Source organism: Exophiala xenobiotica (assembly GCF_000835505.1).
Source record: "Exophiala xenobiotica strain CBS 118157 unplaced genomic scaffold supercont1.6, whole genome shotgun sequence".
Classification (NCBI taxonomy): Eukaryota; Fungi; Ascomycota; class Eurotiomycetes; order Chaetothyriales; family Herpotrichiellaceae; genus Exophiala; species Exophiala xenobiotica.
In genome coordinates this window covers 2,250,968-2,270,059 of record NW_013562489.1, presented here as the reverse complement: position 1 = coordinate 2,270,059, position 19,092 = coordinate 2,250,968, and the positions used below count along the sequence as shown (strand labels likewise).

The 19,092-nt window shown below is 51.0% G+C and overlaps 8 protein-coding genes across 9 annotated transcripts; 3 read left to right on the top strand and 5 right to left on the bottom strand.

Annotated features, from left to right (window-relative positions):
• Window positions 1-96: 96 nt before the first annotated feature.
• On the bottom strand, window positions 97-2,294 carry PV05_10111 (uncharacterized protein). Its single transcript, XM_013456514.1, has 5 exons — window positions 2,198-2,294; window positions 2,073-2,147; window positions 1,559-2,025; window positions 523-1,509; window positions 97-473 (listed from the first exon to the last, which is right to left on the bottom strand). Exons 1-5 carry the CDS (start codon window positions 2,217-2,219, stop codon window positions 288-290), a joined length of 1,737 nt encoding a protein of 578 aa, XP_013311968.1. The 5' UTR covers window positions 2,220-2,294; the 3' UTR covers window positions 97-287.
• A 270-nt stretch (window positions 2,295-2,564) lies between these two features.
• PV05_10110 (uncharacterized protein) lies at window positions 2,565-3,370 on the bottom strand. Its single transcript, XM_013456513.1, has one exon. It carries the CDS (start codon window positions 3,235-3,237, stop codon window positions 2,683-2,685), a length of 555 nt encoding a protein of 184 aa, XP_013311967.1. The 5' UTR covers window positions 3,238-3,370; the 3' UTR covers window positions 2,565-2,682.
• Window positions 3,371-3,506: 136 nt separating this feature from the next.
• Window positions 3,507-5,227, top strand: PV05_10109 (uncharacterized protein). The gene is made up of 3 exons (XM_013456512.1): window positions 3,507-3,663; window positions 3,716-3,846; window positions 3,929-5,227. Exons 1-3 carry the CDS (start codon window positions 3,615-3,617, stop codon window positions 4,865-4,867), a joined length of 1,119 nt encoding a protein of 372 aa, XP_013311966.1. The 5' UTR covers window positions 3,507-3,614; the 3' UTR covers window positions 4,868-5,227.
• On the bottom strand, window positions 5,217-6,925 carry PV05_10108. 2 transcript variants are annotated; one of them, XM_013456510.1, is made up of 5 exons: window positions 6,794-6,925; window positions 6,605-6,695; window positions 6,216-6,379; window positions 6,069-6,162; window positions 5,217-5,949 (listed from the first exon to the last, which is right to left on the bottom strand). In XM_013456510.1, the coding sequence occupies exons 2-5, from the start codon at window positions 6,625-6,627 to the stop codon at window positions 5,565-5,567; spliced, it is 666 nt and encodes a 221-aa protein (XP_013311964.1). In that variant the 5' UTR covers window positions 6,628-6,695; window positions 6,794-6,925; the 3' UTR covers window positions 5,217-5,564. The 2 variants fall into 2 exon arrangements, with proteins under 2 accessions (XP_013311964.1, XP_013311965.1); XM_013456511.1 differs by having other exon boundaries at window positions 6,216-6,695.
• Window positions 6,926-7,129: 204 nt separating this feature from the next.
• PV05_10107 (uncharacterized protein) lies at window positions 7,130-9,379 on the bottom strand. The gene has a single exon (XM_013456509.1). The coding sequence runs from the start codon at window positions 9,038-9,040 to the stop codon at window positions 7,169-7,171; it is 1,872 nt and encodes a 623-aa protein (XP_013311963.1). The 5' UTR covers window positions 9,041-9,379; the 3' UTR covers window positions 7,130-7,168.
• Window positions 9,380-10,774: 1,395 nt separating this feature from the next.
• PV05_10106 (uncharacterized protein) lies at window positions 10,775-13,408 on the top strand. The gene has a single exon (XM_013456508.1). The coding sequence runs from the start codon at window positions 10,919-10,921 to the stop codon at window positions 13,151-13,153; it is 2,235 nt and encodes a 744-aa protein (XP_013311962.1). The 5' UTR covers window positions 10,775-10,918; the 3' UTR covers window positions 13,154-13,408.
• A 1,421-nt stretch (window positions 13,409-14,829) lies between these two features.
• On the top strand, window positions 14,830-16,395 carry PV05_10105 (uncharacterized protein; the record flags this gene model as incomplete). Its single annotated transcript, XM_013456507.1, has 1 exon — window positions 14,830-16,395. The coding sequence occupies one exon, from the start codon at window positions 14,830-14,832 to the stop codon at window positions 16,393-16,395; it is 1,566 nt and encodes a 521-aa protein (XP_013311961.1).
• Window positions 16,396-16,635: 240 nt separating this feature from the next.
• On the bottom strand, window positions 16,636-18,947 carry PV05_10104 (uncharacterized protein). Its single transcript, XM_013456506.1, has 3 exons — window positions 18,177-18,947; window positions 17,836-18,124; window positions 16,636-17,784 (listed from the first exon to the last, which is right to left on the bottom strand). Exons 1-3 carry the CDS (start codon window positions 18,613-18,615, stop codon window positions 17,037-17,039), a joined length of 1,476 nt encoding a protein of 491 aa, XP_013311960.1. The 5' UTR covers window positions 18,616-18,947; the 3' UTR covers window positions 16,636-17,036.
• Window positions 18,948-19,092: the final 145 nt, after the last annotated feature.

Sequence of the window (19,092 nt, the reverse complement as noted above, 5' to 3'; positions counted from 1 at the left end):
ACGATGCTATGAAGACGAGCAAGTCATTGATGCTCTGAAATGATTGGGATTGACAATGATAACAAGTAAATGAAGTGACAGGATGGTGAAGTGAGGATAGACAGCACCATATGAAAGGGAAAGACGAAGATGAATTGGCTCGTGGGTATCTAGTGAAAGGAGACGGACAGTAAGTGCAGTTCAACGAAGATCAGAGAGCGATATACTGTACAATAACCTCCTTTGTTCAATATCCCATCTGTTCTGTTTTCTTCACATTCATGACTGCATCAAGCCTCACTCTGGTATCAAGCATCCTGCTCAAGTGCTACGTCGGTCGTTGTAGCGGGTACCGCTTCTGTGTTGTCGCCGGACTGGTTGGCTGCCTCAAGGCTCTCCGTTGCTGCTGGCTCTCTCAAGGCGGACTGAGCCTTGACCGGTGCTTCTTCTTCTGCGTCCATCTGTAATAAGAATGTTTCCCATAGCTCAATCAACTGATTGCATCGTCAGTATTACCTATGGGGCACGAGTAGCCAAACGTACCTCTTTCTGCGCTTCCACAGCCCCCTCAAGGAATGTTTCCACACCACTCTTGAAATCTTCGACTTTCTCCCTTTCAAATCGTTCCAGCTCTCCCCTCATAAGGCGTCCCATATCTTCGAACAATAACCGAGCCTGGTGTGCCTTCTTCTCGGCATCACTAACCCCGGCACCAACCTCACTCAGTTTGTCTTGCTGGCTTTTACCCTGCCGTAATAGCTTCTCGTGGGCGCTCCGACGCTTCGCAAGCTCACTTTCTGCGGCGTGCCATGAATGAAAAGCTTTCTGCCGCTGCGAGAAAGCCTGCTTCACACTTCCGATGAGTCGAATGTACTCGTCAATTGTGATACCCAAAGTCAATACATCCTGCTGAGCTTGTCGATCGTACAATTCCCGAATCCGGATTTGCAAATCCGCCAGACCTTGCACAGGCCCAGAAAATATCGGAGACAGCTCGACTTGAGCCAAATTGCTCAAGGAGGCCGCAAAGTCACCCGCAGCTTCAGCAAGGCCCCTTCGCTGGACTACCACTGCGTCAAGGGCTTTCATTAAGGCTTTCAACTGATTCTCGAGGGCATCAAGATAGACTTTGCGATCATGAAACCAATCATCATGCTCGACAAACTTGCCACTGGATCCGCCCACGTTGATACCCAAGGAGCTGAGCATGCCTTTGTTTTGCCCCAAGTCCGGTTCCCTGTTCTCCTTGTTCTTCACATCGATATTGAAAGCTTCGCTTTCGAGGAAGATCTTCAGATCAGCGTCGTGGTGCAAGATTGGATGAGCAGCAATCTTGTTCAACATTCGTTCTAGGGCTTGACGCCGAGACTCAACAAATTCGCTTTCGAATCGACCGACTGCTTGTTTCTCAGGCGGCGGTGGTACCACGACACCCGGATTGCTGTTGTGTAGAGCATTGTAAAGCCACAGGAAATCTCGGTAACGCCTGGAAACTGCAAATTCGGGCTGTTTATACGCTTTTGATGTCGTCTGCATATATGAGTTTCCGTATACCGCAGGTCTGTAGGGGCGGACTCACCTTTGTCCGAACTTGATAGACAATATGACTGCTCGTCAGATCGCCCACTTTATGCGGATCTCCCACTGAGATATCGAAAGTCGGCTTTGCGGCCTGTTCCACACTCACGCTCGGTTGTGTCTGACGAGGCGCACCCGTCGCTTGTGGTTGAACGGGAGGAGGACCCTTTGGCCTTCCGACAGGCAGAGTGCTATCTTCATATTCAGAAGTCACCAAGCTTGGTGAGGTTGCAGAGGGCGGACGGTTGACTCTTGAACTCAGTTCTTTCCTCGGTGGAGTCGGACCTTGATCTGCTTGTATCGAGGGTGTTTCCGGTGCTGGTTCAGCCCCTAGAGGGCCGAGAGGATCTAAGGAATCGTCCACAGCTTCAAGCTTTGTGGGTTGTACTTCGATCTTGCGGGCAGGCACTTTTCGGGATGAAGAAGGTCGCGGTCCGCCGCTGGTAGGTTTCGAAGGGGTCGACGAGTCTGCCAAATGTCAGTAGAGCAAATTTACACGTCCTGGACTGGCGTACTGGTGGCGCCACTATCTTTGGCGGAGCTGCCTGTCGATTCTGGCTGGATATCGGACTGCGATTGAGAGGGGACGTCTATCAAATTGTCAGCACCGGCTTGTACACATGCTGGGAATGCATCTCACCGCCCCACGGCGAGTCATCCATCGTGCAAGAGATAACAAAGACTCTAAAGCCGTTCCGTAAACGTACAAGACTGATTGGAAGTGAACGAGATGTGCCTGTCGCGATTACTTTGAGAGATGCGGAGGAGACGAATCCACCCTGCACCCTGTGCTTGGCTTGAATGCTCCGCTCTGTCATGCGAGAGCCGTGGGAGAGCCTCGTTCGGTTTGTCTCCTGCTGCAACATCTAGCACAAGCATTCGGTCGTAACTATGCTATCATCCGGACATGGGACTAATGGTTGACCTGCATGTGGTAAGTATAGAGTCCTAAAGGCTTGCACGCCTTTGCACGAGCCACAAGAACGAGTACTCCTTTAGATGCAAGTGAATTCTTGGGTATCTCTGCTAAATCTCAGTAGCTTGGCCGTTGCAAGTACCTCTTGCCGATGCAGTTATCTCCATAATATACATGCCCCGTTCCATATTACAGACATCGCTAACTCTTTACTTCTTTCCGCCCTTCTTGGAAGAAGCTGCTTGGCCTTGTTGCGCATTTTCCTGGCCAAAAGAACTGATCATGTCCAGGATATTAAAATCTTCCTCTGAAAAGTCATTGTGCTCGTCCTCAAATTTGATCTCTTTAGCCATCTTGATTTCTGACGGAGGCGTCACTGAAGCTGTATGACTGTCGGCTGTTTCGTGACCCTTCTTGGACTCTTTTACGCTGTCAAAGCCTGAACCAAAACGTGCTCTAAAACCAGCCAATCTTCCTGCCTCGTCCTCCTCAACATTCAACAGTTCTTTTGAGGACGGATTCCAGAGTGGTGAATTTCTTGTATCTCGCGTAGATCTGTAGACCGGAACTGGGGATGTGGTTCGCATCGTGAATGCGCTTCCATCAGACAGAGTCACAAGCTGAGTAAACGTGTACGGTCGTTTCGGCCGTCTGAGGAGACGAGCGTGCCGACATGACTGGCAGATATACGTGGTGGAGGCAGTCGAAGGTGGTAGGCTAGGTAGTTGGCCTACCCGGAGGACGGGACGCAGGGCTGAGGACATTTTGTTGATGATCGGGGTGGTGATAAGCTTGGACAGCTAATGTTGGGGCAATCGCAAGTCTACTGGAGGGTCTGTCCGGATCTGCATAAAGCGAATGAAGCTGGAGTAAAGCTTATGAGTTGCGTTCTGTGCGTGTATACGGAAAAGTCGTTCCAGAGGAACTTCAATAAAGAAGTTTGTCGCCAAGGCTGCAAGGCTACGCGAACCAGCCGACGAGGCTGTAGCTCTGATTTCACTGGCGTGGTGCAAAAGATCGCGACTGCCTTTAACAATTCCAAGACCCGCTTCCTTTGTTTCTCTGGAAGCTCGCTCCTGCGATCTGACTAGACGCGGCAATATCGAGCAATCGGCAATCTCTACTCTCGTTTTATTCAACAATGCCTGACCCTAAATCTGCAGTCAGTTTTGATGCGATTATACAGGCCGGTAAGGGTCGCTGTAACAGTCTCTTGACGACGCAAAACTGAACGTGACACAGACCGTCAGAGGAAGAAGAATGAAGCCTTGGCCAACGAGATTTTTGGCAGAAGCAAGCAGAACAAGGCCGACACGAGAAATCCAAGCAGGGCATCGATCAGAACGCCTGATCTTGCAAGCAGAATCACAAAGGTACGATTCACACAACACGGCGGCCGAACAACCCTGACTGCTCTGCGCTCTCGCAACGTTCTGACACAAAGTTCCCGCGCAGCGTTCCTCCTCAATTGCAAGCACCAACTCTGCGAGAAACACGCCCTCCAGACCATCCTCAACCACCCCTCAGAATGCTCGGGCTTCACGACTTGTCGCTGCGCTCGAGTCCCCTCACGCCAACATAATAACGCCACCACGCCAACCAAAAGGTCAGGGTCTCAGCATAAAAGGCAAAGCGGGACCTTTCACGGTCGAAGCGAGCAATTTTGCCCCAGGAACAACAGCCGCGGATATCGAGTCAGCTCTGCAAAGCGAGACTGTGGACGACAATGGCGCAAGCTGGATGTTGTCGTGTCGCATCATATCGACGAGTCCCACAGTGGTTGCTGAGATGGTCTTCTCCGAAAGACACGTTGCAGATAGAGTCATTTCGACATACAACAATCAAAGAGCAGATGGCAGAATCTTGCACCTCTACCTAAAACAGACAGGCTCCGGCCCTACGCCGCTACCGATATCCAGCGACGCAATCACCACTTCGGTATCCGAGCCTACGGCCTCGAACGAGCCTGTCAATGATGGCGCTATGGAGGATGTTGAGTTGGTAAACGAGGCGCCTACAACACAGGATGGCCAGGACCGGCGATCTAGGAGGCCCGAGACTGACAGCCGAGACGAACGACGTGACGACTATGCCGACAGAAGAGACGATACCCGTCGAGACAGAGACCGGGAGCGGGATTATGACAGAGACCGAGACCGAGAAAGAGAGCGCTACGTGCGTCGCGATGACCGACCATCAGGCTCATACCGCGGTGGCAGCAGCTACAACTCACGACCATCACATTACGGTAATGGTGTGGGCGGTCCAGGACCAGGCGCCTTTGGCGGATCGGGTTCGTATCCTCGTGGCGGCGGAAGAATGTATAGCGATGACATGATGCGCGGTGGTCGTCGAGGAGGAGGCTTTGGGCCTGGGTATAGGAGAGGCTATTAGTGATTGCTGATCCTAGCCATGGGCTTGAACCCCGCTTCGACCTGCCTGCCGGGGGTTTTGTGATCTTCTGGTCAAGAAATAGGAGCGATAATCTCGGTCCTCCTGTACGATAGCAGGACGTCAGGGTATGGCCTTTCTCAAAAGTTCTTGAAATGGAATGCTTAGCAATTGCCACTTGTGCATGCATATCCAGCAATACCAGCCAGACCACGAAAGCCTGAGCCTCCTCTTGATTACGAAATCCATGTACCATCGAGATGGAAATGCCTCTAAACAAAGCTGGTTTCGTACTCAGCTTCAGGCGCTGATATCAAATTTGCGATAGAAAGCTCGCATCAGGCACCCTCAATCAGATCCAATATCATGCTTCATTTCTAGCTGTATTATTACATTTTGACCGAGAGAAACTTGACTTCATCTCTGTCGAGTCATTTCCCCGGCAATCTTCCAGTTCCTGTCCTTTGAACGCCATACAACCATAATTTAGCCCTGTCGTCGCGGTGTGCCCTGCTTGCATATTTCTCTGCCCGTGGCTCGTGATCCCAGCATTCACTGCAAACGCCGTACGTTCATACACATCAATCTTCAACGCCCCGACGCTCATGGAATTCCGTGTTCGCTCGACGTTGCACCATTCTTGCTTCATGCTCGTTCCAGACTCCACGCTCTACCCCGTTCCCAAGCCAAGATTCAATCCCTAATCACTCTTCAACATACTCTCGACCAAATCCCCTAGCGGACCCCAGTAATCCTTACCGCCGCCCTTCTCGAGGCCGTGCTCATCAATGAACAGCACGTAGTGCTTGAAACTGGTGTTCAAATGCGGCTCGAGACCCAAGTGCACAATGACCTGGTAGTGGTGACAATAAATATGCGCGTAGACACGGTACAGGCGCTTGAACAACTGACGCACCGTGGCAGGGAAGTGTTTTGGGAACGGAACACCGATGCGCGAGGGGAAGGTCGATTCGTTGTCGATGTTTGATTGTACCCAAGTCATCAGGTGCTCGATGTATTCGGGGGCGGGCATCTTGGTCGGTTTGGGGTAGCCTGTTGCGGCGTCTTGCCAGAGGTATTCGAATCTAGAGCATCAAGTTCAGTGAACAGCAAGCAAACCGACCATCACGAATTTGCCTTCTCTGCGAGGTCGATGCTGAGGGGACCAGGTTGTGGATGGGCAGATGGGGGAGAGTGTACATACTCGTCTGTGGCTTTCATCTCAGGACAAGATTGTGGCGAGCAGAATTCTGTGATGGACCCGTAGAGTAGGTTGATCTGGTTGTAGAAGTCGACCACTACCATGGATCAGTCCTGCACCTGATGTCTGTTTCTGTGTTTGGATCCTTACCGTTCACAGCAAGCCATTCATTCAGATCCTCCCCTTCAGGCAATTTGACGGCTTTCCGTAGACTACCACTTCCAAGCGTCGCCTCGGCGAACTGTCTCAGTTGGTAGCTTGTTGTGCCTTTGTTCGTGCGCTGCGGCTTGAACTGTCCCCGCGTGCGGGCATTGCTAGACTGCGCGTCAACATTATGAACTGGACAGGAGGAATTCAGTTCTTGACGGAGAAGTTGTGTGGCGCGCGAGGGTGTGCAGGGCGATGAGCAGGCAGAAGTTGGCTCGTTCTCATGCCATGTGTAGGAATTAATCGTGATACAGGAGGAGGATTGTTTGAAGGTCAAATGCGGATTAAGAGGCTGCGGAGGATGAGAAGGAGAAGATTTGAAAAACTCGTACATTGTAGTGAGTAACGATGCCATCTGTGAAAACTGGCTCGTTGTCGAGATGTAGCGAGGATTGTGGTTTGTCGGTCGTGGTAGCTATGTTCCTGTAGAGCATTCCAGGTTGTTGGTCAAAGTGTCTCTTTATTGAGTCTGTGATGGAGGGGGGATGCTGCGTTTCTATGGCCACGGGATCATGGCTTACCTCAAGTATCCAACCCTGGCTGGAAGGTATTGCCGGTGAAGATGAAGAGGCTGAACGCGCAGGGTAGCGGACGTGAAGTGTCGTCTTTGGTAAAAACACCAAGTCCAACCAAGTGCATGTGAATGATTGTTCTAACAATTGACTCCGCAATGAAGAAACGCGGCCAACTGCGCCCGGCAGCAATTCCATGGCGGGTTGCTGGAGCAACGGTCATTTGCCGGCTAACTGAAAATAAGGCTGGAGTTCAGCCTCGCATTCCCCCTCTGCTTTTCTTTGTGAACGTGCATGTCCCGATGCCTAATGATACTTTTGCCCAAAGTTAAGTGGACAGACGACTCAAAGAGCTAAAAGGGTATCCATGTAAACTAGCTAAAACTACAACCTTGGAGATGCAGCGAAATCCACAACAAGATCTCGGACCTCGTTCTCAAGTTCTTGGGTTTCCTTATGAGGATCGTACATCTTGTCCTTGATCCAAGCTTCTAAGGTCTGGTCGTCCATATCACGCAGGTGGTGCAAGCGATCAACGTTGTCCTTCTGTGCAGCACGAATGACATGCAGAGCCACCCGGGCGCTGACATCTCGGATGCGTTTGATTGAAGGGTACAGAAGAGCGAGCTGCTTCTCCTCTTCGGTGATCATGGTTGGCAGCGCTTCGCCAGATGCATAGATCATGCTCGATGTCACCTGCACAGACTTGGACAGGATCGTTCCAAGACCAATGCCGGGAAAGACATACATGTTGTTTCCTTGCCCACCATGATACATCTTGCCGTTGTACATGACTGGCTGGAATGGTGAGCCCGAAGCAAACAGAGCACGACCGTCTGTGTTGACAATCGCTTCCTCAAAAGTGCATTCAGACTTGGAAGATGGGTTGGAGAGTGGGAAGATGATTGGTCTTTCGTTCCACTTGGCCATCCTCTGAAGGATCTCCGGGGTAAACGCTCCCCCAATGGTGCTGAGACCCATGATGATTGTTGGCTTGACATAGTCAATAACCTCACTCAAGGTCTTGAATTGTTGGCCAGCGTTGTCGGTTCTAGAGAAGTAGATCTTGTGCTCAGCAAGCTTGTCTCCGCGATCTTGCGTAACGAGTCCCTTGCTGTCCACAAGCCAGAAGCATGACTTGGCTTCTTCCTCAGTCAAACCCTCGTGCATGAAGTAGTCCACAATCTGTTTGGCAACGCCAACACCAGCCGAGCCGGATCCCAGGAAGACAGCCCTGTGATCCTTTGGAGAGATGCCAGATTGTTTGACAGCACCGATAATACCGCCCATAATCACAGCGCCAGTGCCCTGAATGTCATCGTTGAACATGGCATAGTCCTGTTGATAACGTTCGAGCGCAGGGAAAGGATTCTTCCAGTCCTCGAACTGGATGACGATGTCAGGCCAACGCTCCTTCAGGGCCGCCATCAACTCGTCAAGAAACTCCGCTTCTTCCGCTGCGGTCACCTTGTCTCTCCGGCTGCCTAAGTAAAGTGGGTCGTCGTGCAATGCTTTGTTGCTTGTTCCCAGGTCCACAGTCAAGGGTAGGGTACCCTCTGGTCGGATACCAGCGCAGCCCGTGTATAGAGCCAGCTTGCCGATAGGAATGCCCATACCACCAACACCAAGATCACCCAGGCCCAGAATGCGAGAGCCATCTGTGACGACGGTGATCTCGACGTTCTGCTGAGGCCAATTTTGTATGATGGTGGAAAGATGTCCTCTATCTTCGAAACTCAGGTACATACCTTCCGGCTGCTGGTAGATCTCTGACCATCTTTGGCATGCCTCCCCGACAGTGGGAGTATATACCAGGGGTGTCAACTCCGTGAAATGATCCGTCAACAACCGGTAGAAGAGGTGCACATTGTTGTATCTCAGAGTGCTCAAGTACAGAAACCTTTCGATATCTGTGGTCTTCAGGGCCAATTGAGCCAAACATCTCTTCTTCTGCACTTCATAACTCTCGGCTCGAGGAGGAGTCAGGCCGTACGTCTGAAGGTACTTGCGGACTGGGATGGAGAGAGAGGTGTCGAAATGGGCTGCTCTGTTGGGAACATGAGCAGCTGGAAGATTGTGCTTGGGTTTGTGGTGGTGAGGGATATGAGCAGTCGTAGGGGAAGTGACTGCGGCAAGACTGCCCACATGTTGAGCAATCGGAGCCTGAGTGGCAGTACTGGTGGCCATGTTTGCAGACTGTACTAGGCAAATGAGGTTGGGCCTCGGTCTGGGTGGTCTTGAGAGCTTGGAGAGCATGAAGAGTATGGGAGGAAACGAATTGTCTTTATGTGATTTTCCGATGAGTAAATAAAGGTGTACTATCCGACGCCGGTGGTCTGGAATTCAATGCTCGGTTACAACAGTGGGGGAGGCTGAAGTTATCTCCCGAAGGACGAGACAAGACACTTGTATAGAATATGGGTCAGACTATGGGTGAAACCGGGTGAGAGAGAGACCTGTGGTCGAGGAGATGAGAGAGGAGTGCAGGAGACAACACCAGGGTTAAGAGTCACACAGGGCAAGTATCACCAATGAAACCAGCCTTAAGGGGTATGGTAAGCAGGGGCTGAGTACGGTGAGCGATGAGCAATGAGTGATAGGAGTCCGTATCAATTCATCGGAAAGTTCTGCGTCTTGAAAGCGAACCTCAACTTTTTTTCCGCTGCGAGGGATGAATGTTGATGAATCACAGGGCGCGGCCACCAATCCCTTGTCGCAATCTTCGGAGCTTAAAAGAAAGGTTGAGCTGAGCTGCAAGCTTCCTCCGCAAAAACATGGCGCCCGACGGGCGGCTATGCAGGGCTTAGAGACCCGGTTGCTAAATGGGGCAAAGTACGCAGAGCTTCGACTTTTAGGCTCTTCGGAACTGCCTTGGCTGGCCTTTTTAGGCACGGTTCTGGCCAGGGCGTCCGCTAGTAGTCCGGCTGAACGTTGTCCACAGGGTGAGGTCCAGCCGCGAGAGTCGGTTGCAAGACTCCGAATTGCATAGTAAGACTGGCCCGCAGGAGCCCATCCGCGTCACGCCTCGTATAACAACCGGACCCCGATCGGCGGGTTACTATGGCTAAAAATTGAGAGACAAGAGCACAGTCCGCCAGACACGAAAGTCGCGGCCTATATTTTTGAGTACACGAAATCGATTTGGCGATTTGACGGCAATTTGCGACAACAGCGACGGCGGATATTCTCTGGGTCCCCGAGTCAATGTGCTTCTTCACCACGTCCCATGTCCGTCTGCAAAGTCATTTTCGCATTGCTACGAGTAGTATCATGGCCCTGTCCGCTCTAGCTCAACTAACCTCCTTGAGGCCAGAGTCGGTCAATCGCCCCCTACCCTGTCTCGAAGCAACAGCATAAGTCACCGCTCGGCGCCCAGGAGACTCGCCGGACAAGGCTGCATTGCCCCTTACTAGAAATAGCGAACAGCTCAAGCGGTCAAAGATAGCTTCCGGGTTATCATCGTGAACTCGTACATGGTCGTGTGACCCGCCAGTAGGAGGAGCGTGGAGGAGCATCTTCCCCAGACTCACAAGTACGGAGTAGACCAAATCCTCTGTATTCGTGATGCATTCGCTTATGCAGGCACTCCACGGTTTCTGGAGATGACGAGGCAGTAAAATGCGGAGATGCAGAGAAAAAGTTCTTTGCTTAAGACTGAAGCGACGTTGGATGCGTATTTCGTATTGTTGACCTACCTACCAATAGACTCCCATCCTCGTTTGGAACTGCGAGCTCTCTGAAAACTGGTGGGGACGGTGTGCCACGTCCTTGAGAACCTGCTAGAGCAGAAGTACCTTATGTTTCTCATTGCTGATATCACTGTTAGGTGACTGTCATGTCGACGCACAAAGCTGAGGTCAGTAATTGTTTGCTGGACGGCTTTCACATCCTGTTTGAAGAGTGCTTGGCGAGCAAGTCGAGCCATTGGCTGGCCATGATGACGTTTCACATGGCAGGGAGCTTCTCTGGAACTCCGCAGTTTGGCTTGCTCCAAGTTTCATTCTATCATCATTGCGTAGGGGAGCATGCAATGGCTGTCTACGTTCCTCCTTTCCTCTAGAGTCTTCTGAACCTTCTGATCAGTCGATCTTCCAATCTCCACCTGTGTTGTGCCCCCGTTGACGCCTAGGAAGAATGTCCTTCCTCGCTTCCTGCTGTGGCTTCGGCCGCAAGAACAAGGCCGACGATACCACTCCATTGCTGCCGCGTTACGAAGATGATACAGCTCGTGAAAGAGCTGTGCATCAAAAGCTTCATACCTATCAGATGCTGAGAGCCCTGTCGAAAGGATACATGCCCTCTAATGAACAGACAATCATCAATCTCCGAACCCTCCTTGCAGCGGACATCTTCAATCCAAACAATAAAGAGCTTAGCGATTCTGGTCGTGCATTGATTCGAAACTGTCGAACATGGTTGAAGCTGTTCATCGAGCTTCTACAACACAAGAACAGCGAAGACCAGATCCAGGATTTTCTCTGGTATCTGACCAAGTCCCGCATTTCCCTTGATGTCAACGACATTTCCCATTCAGCATCCAAAGTCAAAGCCAGAGCCGATGCCCGAGCAGCTTACGAAAGCTTCCGCACCGTCGGCAGTCTCCTCCTTACGAACTCGGATTTCCGATTATTCGTCAATGATGTTGCCACGATAGGAAGAGAGGTGCTAGCAGATACTGCCTTCTCCGTGTCCTCGGCTGCCGAAAAGACTGGCAAACAACTCGAGCTGTCTGCAGAGGAAGAACAGGCGGTGTCAAAGCCAGGAGCTGACGAGAGCATTCAGCCTTCAAGACAAGAGCTAGAAGAAACTGCGCAAAAAGCGACAGACGAGATTGCTTCGCAGGTGAAAAAGGTGGGCACGGATACCATCGAGAGTGCCAAAGAACATTTCGGTGGTGATCAGAGCAACACCCTTTTACATCGCCTGAAACAAACCGTCCTCAGATTGAGGAGCAGAACTGACTATCACGACTCGGTGTCCACGATCTCCAAGTTGATTCAAAGATATGCTATTGCCTACTCCCGGGTTGCGGATGCCACGATTGCAACCGCTCAAGACGATATCCAGACAAACCCGGCCCTAGATCGTGCGATCCGCAATTTCTGGGAGCTCATGAGCAGCTTCGGTGACCGCAAGCAGTGGGAAGAACTGGAGCAAGACTGGAACAAAGTCCTCAGCCATGCCAATTCAGATCCCCAGTTCGAGAACTTCATGGTCGATGTCGGTAATGCTGTGCAGCGAATGTTCACCGACCCCGAATTCTTCGACAACGCAGATAAGAAGCTGGACGAGCTCAAGGAGAAATCCACGAAGCTGGGGAATGATTCCGAGTTTCGCACCGACTTTGACAAACTACTCAGACAGGCTCAACTTACGATCAACTCGGTTTTGGAGGACAAGGACGTCAACGGACTCCTCATCGCTACACGGCGCATCTTCAACGCCTTGTCTCCACCAAATCATATCACCAATCCGGATCTCATCACCGACTGCATCCACATCTTCCTTCCGTTGTTGATCCGCAGCATACAGTACATCCCCATTCCTCGTGTCGAAGTCTCGGTCCCAGAAATGGACCTCCTCCTCGAAAACCTTGTCCTCGAGCCCGGCCGAAACGTCAACTCAACCTCCTTCCTCCCCTACCGTCTCCTGGTCTCCACCAAGAATGACCTTGAAATCCGCAAGACACACTCGAAAAAGACAGTCTCGAGCACACAGTCTCTCATGACCATTACTATCAACGGCCTCAGCGTCGCCGCACAGGACCTCGGCTTCTGGATCCGCGGACACGCAGGACTAGTCCATTTCGCCGATGAGGGCATCGCAAGCTTCTACCTTGACGAGCGCGGCATTGATATCTCCCTCGACCTTGAGATCGGCCGAGAGCGACTTGAGCAGATATTGGCCTTGCGGGGCGTCAGGGTGCACATCCACAAACTTGACTACAACCTCCGAAAATCCAAGTTGTCCTGGTTGGGCTGGATATTCAAGCCTCTCCTGAAACATCTCGTGCGCCGGTCTCTTGAAAAGACCCTCGCCGAGAAGATTGTGGATGGTTTGAAAGCGATGAATCGCGAGCTTGTGTTTGCGCGAGAGCGACTCCGCGCTACACGCATTGCCGATCCACAAGATGTCGTGACATTCCTCAAGGCTGTCGCTGCACGTCTCACGCCCGAGGAAGATCCAGATCTGTACACCAGAGTCGGTGTAGATGCGCCGAAGCGTGGCGTCTTCAAAGGTGTATATACACCTGGCAGTATCGTCAAATTGTGGCATGAGGAAGCACTGAGGGCAGAGGAGAATATTGAGGAAAATGAGGAGACTGGAGGTGGTTGGAGGAATGCTATCTTCGATGTTAATGTTGCTTGAGCGCCGGAATGATAGGCGGTTGATATGGAAATGAGACGACCAAGCTGCGTAAGGCAGCAGGGGGTTGCTTGCCCATTCTTGAAACATTGACAGTATGATCAAATGGCTTACGGGGAACGTTGCTTTCTTCTTTCACGACTATCATCAGGGTAATACGGTTATGATGGTGGCGGCGCGGCGCAGGGTGTTGTTTCAGGCAACAGTAGCAGCTTTCAATCAGTCTTGTCTAGGTAGCATAACTCCAAAAGTGTGTCCTTGTATCATTCAATATCCTCTGTGGTGTTGCTCCTTTCCATAGCCTCCTATCGCATGGCTGTCTTAAGCATCGACGGCCTCGACTGAACCACCCTTTGACCCGGGGGAGCAGTTTTGCAAAGAGTACAGTCCCCTTGAGTCCGCCTAGAGTCGTGCCTCGTCCTGCATGGTCTTGATGCATGAAGTATTTGTGAAGCAGCAGCAGTACTAGCAGTCACTCCGTGCAGGCGAGCTGCTCATATTGATCGCGGCAACGGACGCTGTCAGTGGATTGTTACGGTCTTTGTGTCTGTCTTGTCTGCCCTTACTTTGCGTGGCCTGGCCCGTCAGATGTACCTGATGTACTTAGGTATGTCAGGTAGGTAGAATGGTTCCATGCGCGGAAGGTCTGCAATGTCTCCTGCGCGGACTTCTGCTTCTGGTATGTGTGATTTCCTATTTCGGTAGTCTGGCGTGGTTTTCGTCAGCCGACGCGCGCAGCCTGCGCGAAAACCGCAAGGACTACGTCGTCCATTGAGTTGTAATATGTACTACTAGTTCCGATTCTTACCTGATCCTTAGGAACCCCAACGCTGATCCTGAATGCCCATCTGGTCAAAGACCAGCGATCTCTCTGTATACTGTGGATCAGTCCCAGTCTAAGTCTTCGCTCTGATATCATACTGCTAGGTCTACCAGACACGAGCGAGAGTACTAGTAGATCATCAGGACATCGGAGGCAGGATGTCTGAATTGGCGATCACTGCCGTTCGGACTGACCGGTTTCACAACCAGTCACCAGTGCATTTGGATTAACCGAGACAAGGCTGAACAAACTTAGACCTCCTCTTTGTTTCTATCAACCGGTCCCAGAAGGGATGCTCGCACCACTTTCCGCACCACAGAAAAATGTCTGAGATGCTGAAAGATGTCTCGTGGATGAAGAATGTCCAGACACTTTCCTTTCATCAGGATGACTTCTCATCAAGCTTGGTTGAGATATCCAGAATCGTTTCCCTTGTTCGACAATCATCTGCCATCCTCATGGTGCGCCAGGTCTCGAGAATGTCCTACACATCGCTTTGTGTTACCTCATGCATGAGCAAACCCACAAACAATATCAGAGTCACTGCCCGGGCTAATGAAGCCTTGCGTGGGAGTTTCCAGCTCGTTTGTGGCAGCTAAGACGATATCTTCAGGCCGATACAATAGGACGGCGATGACGGTCATCGCCACTGTCTCTAATAGCCTTTTGTGCACTGCTTCAGATGTTACATAATATGTAGTTCGTCATGGACGAGAAGATTGCTTAAATACCACCCACTTCATCATTGCCCGAGACTTGATTTCTGCTCCCACTTACCAAGCCCTTTTTCATCACGGCACCTTTCTTCTCGCTAGCACCTACATACAGATTAGACCCGTTGCGAAAAATTGACAGCATGGGGAACAATCAGTCGGATCAGGCTGACTGGGAGGGCTCCATGGCAGCATACCGCCAGCAAATTGAGAGCATCAATCAACGCCTCAACCTCCTCCCTGAACCCGATGACGTTGAACTGTCCGAAGAGATCTCCCGTGCCGAAGGAGTGTTTAGGTTCGACAATCTCACCCAGCTGCTGGACGGTTTGGAAACACCATCATCACCAACAATTGCTGCCACAGTCCATCTCTTGACCAATATGCATGCAAAAGCGCTGCAGATGGAGAAGCATTATGAGGGGCTCGAACTACAGCTCGAGAAGAGGACCGAAATAACGAGGAGATTGTGTAGCAAAATCATAGAATGGCTCCGACTGATGCTCAAGACTGTCCAGACAATGAACCAGAAAGACGCCCAACATGACACCACTACGGACTTGCCTATGCTCAAGGAACTTTTGGGCAGGATGACAGAAGAACTCAACGCCATCGAACCCCCAGAAATGATACCAGAGACCACAGACTTGTTGAGCGCAAGATTGAATGACATTTGGAAGTCATTAGAGGAGTCAACTAAGGAATGCGCCAGACTGCAGAAGGAGGCAGCAGTGTGGAAAGAAAAGTATGACGATCTGGACAGCCGCACTCAGAAGGCTCTGAAAGACCAATGCAGCAGAGCTCTGGAAGCTGCAGAGACCGTGGCACACCTAGGTCTCCTCGAACAGAATCAGGTGTTGTTCTCTGGATGCATACGCCTCCTGTCTGAATGTGCAGTGAAAGAAGAAGACGCCACCAGCATGACGGAGTTCACATCGCTTGTGTTAGAAACCATGACCAGTATGATGGCGTATTGTAATGGTCTGGTAGACCGAAGCGACCGATGCGAAGCAGACAAGCAAAAGGCAGAGACAGAGCTCGGACGAGTTCGAGCAAATCTCGACAACAAACAACAAAAGAACGGAGAGTTGCGGAACGAGATCGAAGAAGGCAAGGCCCAAGTACAGCAAGCAAAAGAAACCATTCAGGAAAACAAAGATCTGAGAAGAGAGAACAAATCGCTTCGAAACTACAAACAAGAAACTCTTACTCTGAGAAAGAAGTTGCGGGACAGCAACGTCACAGCGCTGAATGCACGAATTCAGGAACTCGAGGGCCAGTTGACAGAAGCACGCGCTGATCTGGGAAAGAACGACACTATCCCGGAGCTGGCTCAGGAAGATGCAGGCATCGGAGCTTCCGACGTCCGCGAAGCTGTTTCCAAGAAGGTAGTCGAGCTGTTGAACCACCAGAAAGGAGAGCTGCTTAAGCTTCGAAAGCAGGTCCGTGAGATGGACGTGGCACCAGGTGGGAATGCTTGGAGCATTGTTCTTCGTACCAGCAGCGTCGTGGATGAAACGGTTGGCAGTATGATCAAAAACATCAACAACTTTCTTACCTCCGGAAGCAATAAAGGTACAGAGTTCGACAGAGCTCGGCTATTAGAAGACGAGGGTTTCCCGGTGCTCGCTGCCCCTGCTACGGGTGAGATGGGTCCTGGCAAAGGCGGGCAACAAGGTGCTGAAAAGAAAGGCAGAAACAAAGTCTAGGACTTTCTTGAGATTCTGAAAGAAGAGAAGTCTGACAGCAGAGACAAAACAGAAGGAGAACAACATTGTTTGAAGAGTCGTAGGATTAGAGGTCATCAACATCAGGTCAAGCACGTTGGGAAAGTCTGCCGGGTTCCCAAGGCTGAAGATCAGCCTCGTCTGTGTACAAACCAGGCAACGTACTTGGTATTCAAAGTTGGATCGCAGTGATGCTTCGAAAAGTTCTTTGGCAATCAGTGATGATTCGTCACTCTGTAATGTTACATTTCTAGCCCATGCCGTGAGGTCTATTTTTGCCCCTCCTCAAGCATCTCGTTTCATATCTAGGTTAACAATGACAAGAAAGTCATACTCTCCAACTCCAGTATGTGTATCAATCCGATCCGTGTACCGCACAGCAGAAGCCCGGCCGCTAATAAGCTCAAAAAAGGCACTTGTAATTTTCCCCCATTGAATCTCTGGGACGAAACCCTGATAACATCCCATAGACTCCTCGCCAATGCCGTGAAATTTTTGAGGACGGGTGTGGAGAACATCGCACCCAGTCTCGTTCTGTTCTCCAACGCTGCTGGCCATAGTGATGTCGACCTTGTCACAATTTCAGGAGCTCTTTACCTCCTAAGCGCAAATCAAGAGTCGTGTCAGCCTTGTGCCGTCTTCTTATCCTCTTCTTTTTCGTCATTCTCCGGCTTTGCTCCTCCAGAGGTCTTAGCCCTAATGCTTGACCAAGTCTCAGACGAGGTATCCTTGAACTTCTGCCACCATGAACGGTTCAACTTGTTGCTGAGCTCGCGGTAGCTGTACATTTCCGCCCAACAATCTCGTCCCCATTCGCATCCCGCCATATTGACCATGAAATCACGATCTGCTTCGCTGTAGTGAAAACGGGCGTCTGTAATCGGCTTCTGCGGGTCGACCTTGTCTCCTGGCTTAGACTCAGGGGCGCAAGCTCCAGGAGGGAAAGCATTGATCTTGCGTTGCTGAATGAATGCGAAATGGGTCCTCATGTAAGGCTGAGATGCATAAATATGTTCCAGAGCATCTTGCTCCTTATGTTCCCATTCCATATGCTTCTGTTCATAAAGGACAGGATCCCACCACATGTCTAGGAGGCGGTCTGTAAAGGGAGAACGTCGGATGAAGAAGGATCCCAAGTTGAATCCACTGCAGTCTTGAGGTATGATAATGTCGATAGAAGAGGTTAGGTTGTCGCCCGTGGGTGATCTGGAAACTGGATCGAGGAATTGGGTTTCTGGAGGATGCGTGATGTTGAGCGGGTTGTAAACGTTAATGTCGCGGTACACATTTTTGGCCAAGTTGCTGAAGATATGTGACTGCAGCGACAGTGAGGGCTCCATGATGAATGTGTTCAAATCAAGCCACCAGAACCTGCCAATGGTGTCAGTATGGACCTTGCCGGTACCTGGAGAATGAACAGACCATTCAGCTTTCGGGTACCTCGCCATAGCGTTCCGCAGGAGGTCGACCTTCTCCCAGCTCTCTCGCCATTCGTGAGCATACCGCTTCTTGGTGCTCATGTCGGTGATCTCGAGTTGGTATCCCCATCTTTCTGCATATCTCTTTTTGTTCTTGACACTATCTCGCTCGATGGCCCATTCCCTGGGACCTTTCCATTCCATGACACCACCGCCTTCATTCGCCCCCAGAACGATGACAAATTTACTGCCTCCGCCGAGGTGAGAATTGCTTCGAATACTGGACAGTAAGCCTGGTTCTCGGTTAGTATGGTTGTAACACTATCCTTCCGGACAGACACTCACTTGTCTGTGACATGATCAGAGTTGTCAACGTCACGAGTGACAAGACTATAACCAGAAACTTGCATTTCCGCAGCAGATTCCCTGCAAAAGTCTTTATTTTAGACAGACTGCTACCACCTCTTGGAGACCACCGACTACGACCCAGTTTCTCCGGATCTTTCCAGTTCGCTGACAGCGGAATGTAAGGACTGTTGAACACAGGGAGTGTAGAGGTCAATTTTCGTCGTGATCGTTGAAAGAAGCCCTCATTTCTTGTCTGAATGGTGGGATACCCTCTGACCTGTGCACTCCTTGCTTTTGCCGCCGCCCACTGGTCGTCGTTACTGCTGTAGCCATTTGCCCCTGCGTAAAGGCCATTCGGGGTTGAGCCCCGTTCAACCGGCACATGTGGTGACCATCCTCCGTTTGGTAGCGGGGAGGATGTCCTTGAAGAGGCCATTGGAGTGACAGGTGGAAACGAGGGGAACTAGAAGAGACGAACTCGGCGAACACGCAACATGTGATCGGTGGAGAGGGTATCGCAGAAAAAAGGTGATGGACCTAAGTCCTTGTCGTTGCTCACAATGAGCGCAGACCGGCGTTGTTCGTTCGTGAGGACAGTCTGAGAAGTCAAGGGTTATATTCAGCTTGTCAGCCCGCAGTGTGCCTTTCATGCACGCGGCTCGAAAGGACAGGGTATCAGAACATGAGTATGGTTTGTACTGACGGTGACATGCACAGATGTTACACGGGCCAGAGGTGAAGAGAGATGATGAGGTATTTCAGTTTAGAAGTCACCCATTTTGCAATCGCAGGCAGGACCAAATAATTCATAGCGGAGGATGCACGGAGCGGGATTCGCTTCGCCAAGCGGCATCTCCGGACACATGCCAGATCTACTTGTACTAGGTGCGACTACTGTTGATACTGATTGACC

What these genes read in the sequence shown, in the direction of transcription:
- PV05_10110 (XM_013456513.1), bottom strand. Translation starts at nt 3,237, where the DNA reads ATGTCCTCAGCCCTGCGTCCCGTCCTCCGGGTAGGCCAACTACCTAGC.
- PV05_10109 (XM_013456512.1), top strand. Translation starts at nt 3,615, where the DNA reads ATGCCTGACCCTAAATCTGCAGTCAGTTTTGATGCGATTATACAGGCC. An exon ending in TGATGCGATTATACAGGCCG is followed by an intron (nt 3,664 to 3,715) that starts GTAAGGGTCGCT and finishes AACGTGACACAG; the next exon opens with ACCGTCAGAGGAAGAAGAAT. An exon ending in TTGCAAGCAGAATCACAAAG is followed by an intron (nt 3,847 to 3,928) that starts GTACGATTCACA and finishes GTTCCCGCGCAG; the next exon opens with CGTTCCTCCTCAATTGCAAG.
- PV05_10107 (XM_013456509.1), bottom strand. Translation starts at nt 9,040, where the DNA reads ATGCTCTCCAAGCTCTCAAGACCACCCAGACCGAGGCCCAACCTCATT.
- PV05_10106 (XM_013456508.1), top strand. Translation starts at nt 10,919, where the DNA reads ATGTCCTTCCTCGCTTCCTGCTGTGGCTTCGGCCGCAAGAACAAGGCC.
- PV05_10104 (XM_013456506.1), bottom strand. Translation starts at nt 18,615, where the DNA reads ATGGCCTCTTCAAGGACATCCTCCCCGCTACCAAACGGAGGATGGTCA. An exon ending in TCTGATCATGTCACAGACAA is followed by an intron (nt 18,125 to 18,176) that starts GTGAGTGTCTGT and finishes ACCGAGAACCAG; the next exon opens with GCTTACTGTCCAGTATTCGA. An exon ending in AGGTACCCGAAAGCTGAATG is followed by an intron (nt 17,785 to 17,835) that starts GTCTGTTCATTC and finishes CACCATTGGCAG; the next exon opens with GTTCTGGTGGCTTGATTTGA.
- PV05_10108 (XM_013456511.1), bottom strand. Translation starts at nt 6,627, where the DNA reads ATGGCATCGTTACTCACTACAATGTACGAGTTTTTCAAATCTTCTCCT. An exon ending in TGAATGGCTTGCTGTGAACG is followed by an intron (nt 6,163 to 6,215) that starts GTAAGGATCCAA and finishes GATCCATGGTAG; the next exon opens with TGGTCGACTTCTACAACCAG. An exon ending in GAGATGAAAGCCACAGACGA is followed by an intron (nt 5,950 to 6,068) that starts GTATGTACACTC and finishes TTGATGCTCTAG; the next exon opens with ATTCGAATACCTCTGGCAAG.
- PV05_10111 (XM_013456514.1), bottom strand. Translation starts at nt 2,219, where the DNA reads ATGGATGACTCGCCGTGGGGCG. An exon ending in CAAAGATAGTGGCGCCACCA is followed by an intron (nt 2,026 to 2,072) that starts GTACGCCAGTCC and finishes GACATTTGGCAG; the next exon opens with ACTCGTCGACCCCTTCGAAA. An exon ending in TCTATCAAGTTCGGACAAAG is followed by an intron (nt 1,510 to 1,558) that starts GTGAGTCCGCCC and finishes TCATATATGCAG; the next exon opens with ACGACATCAAAAGCGTATAA.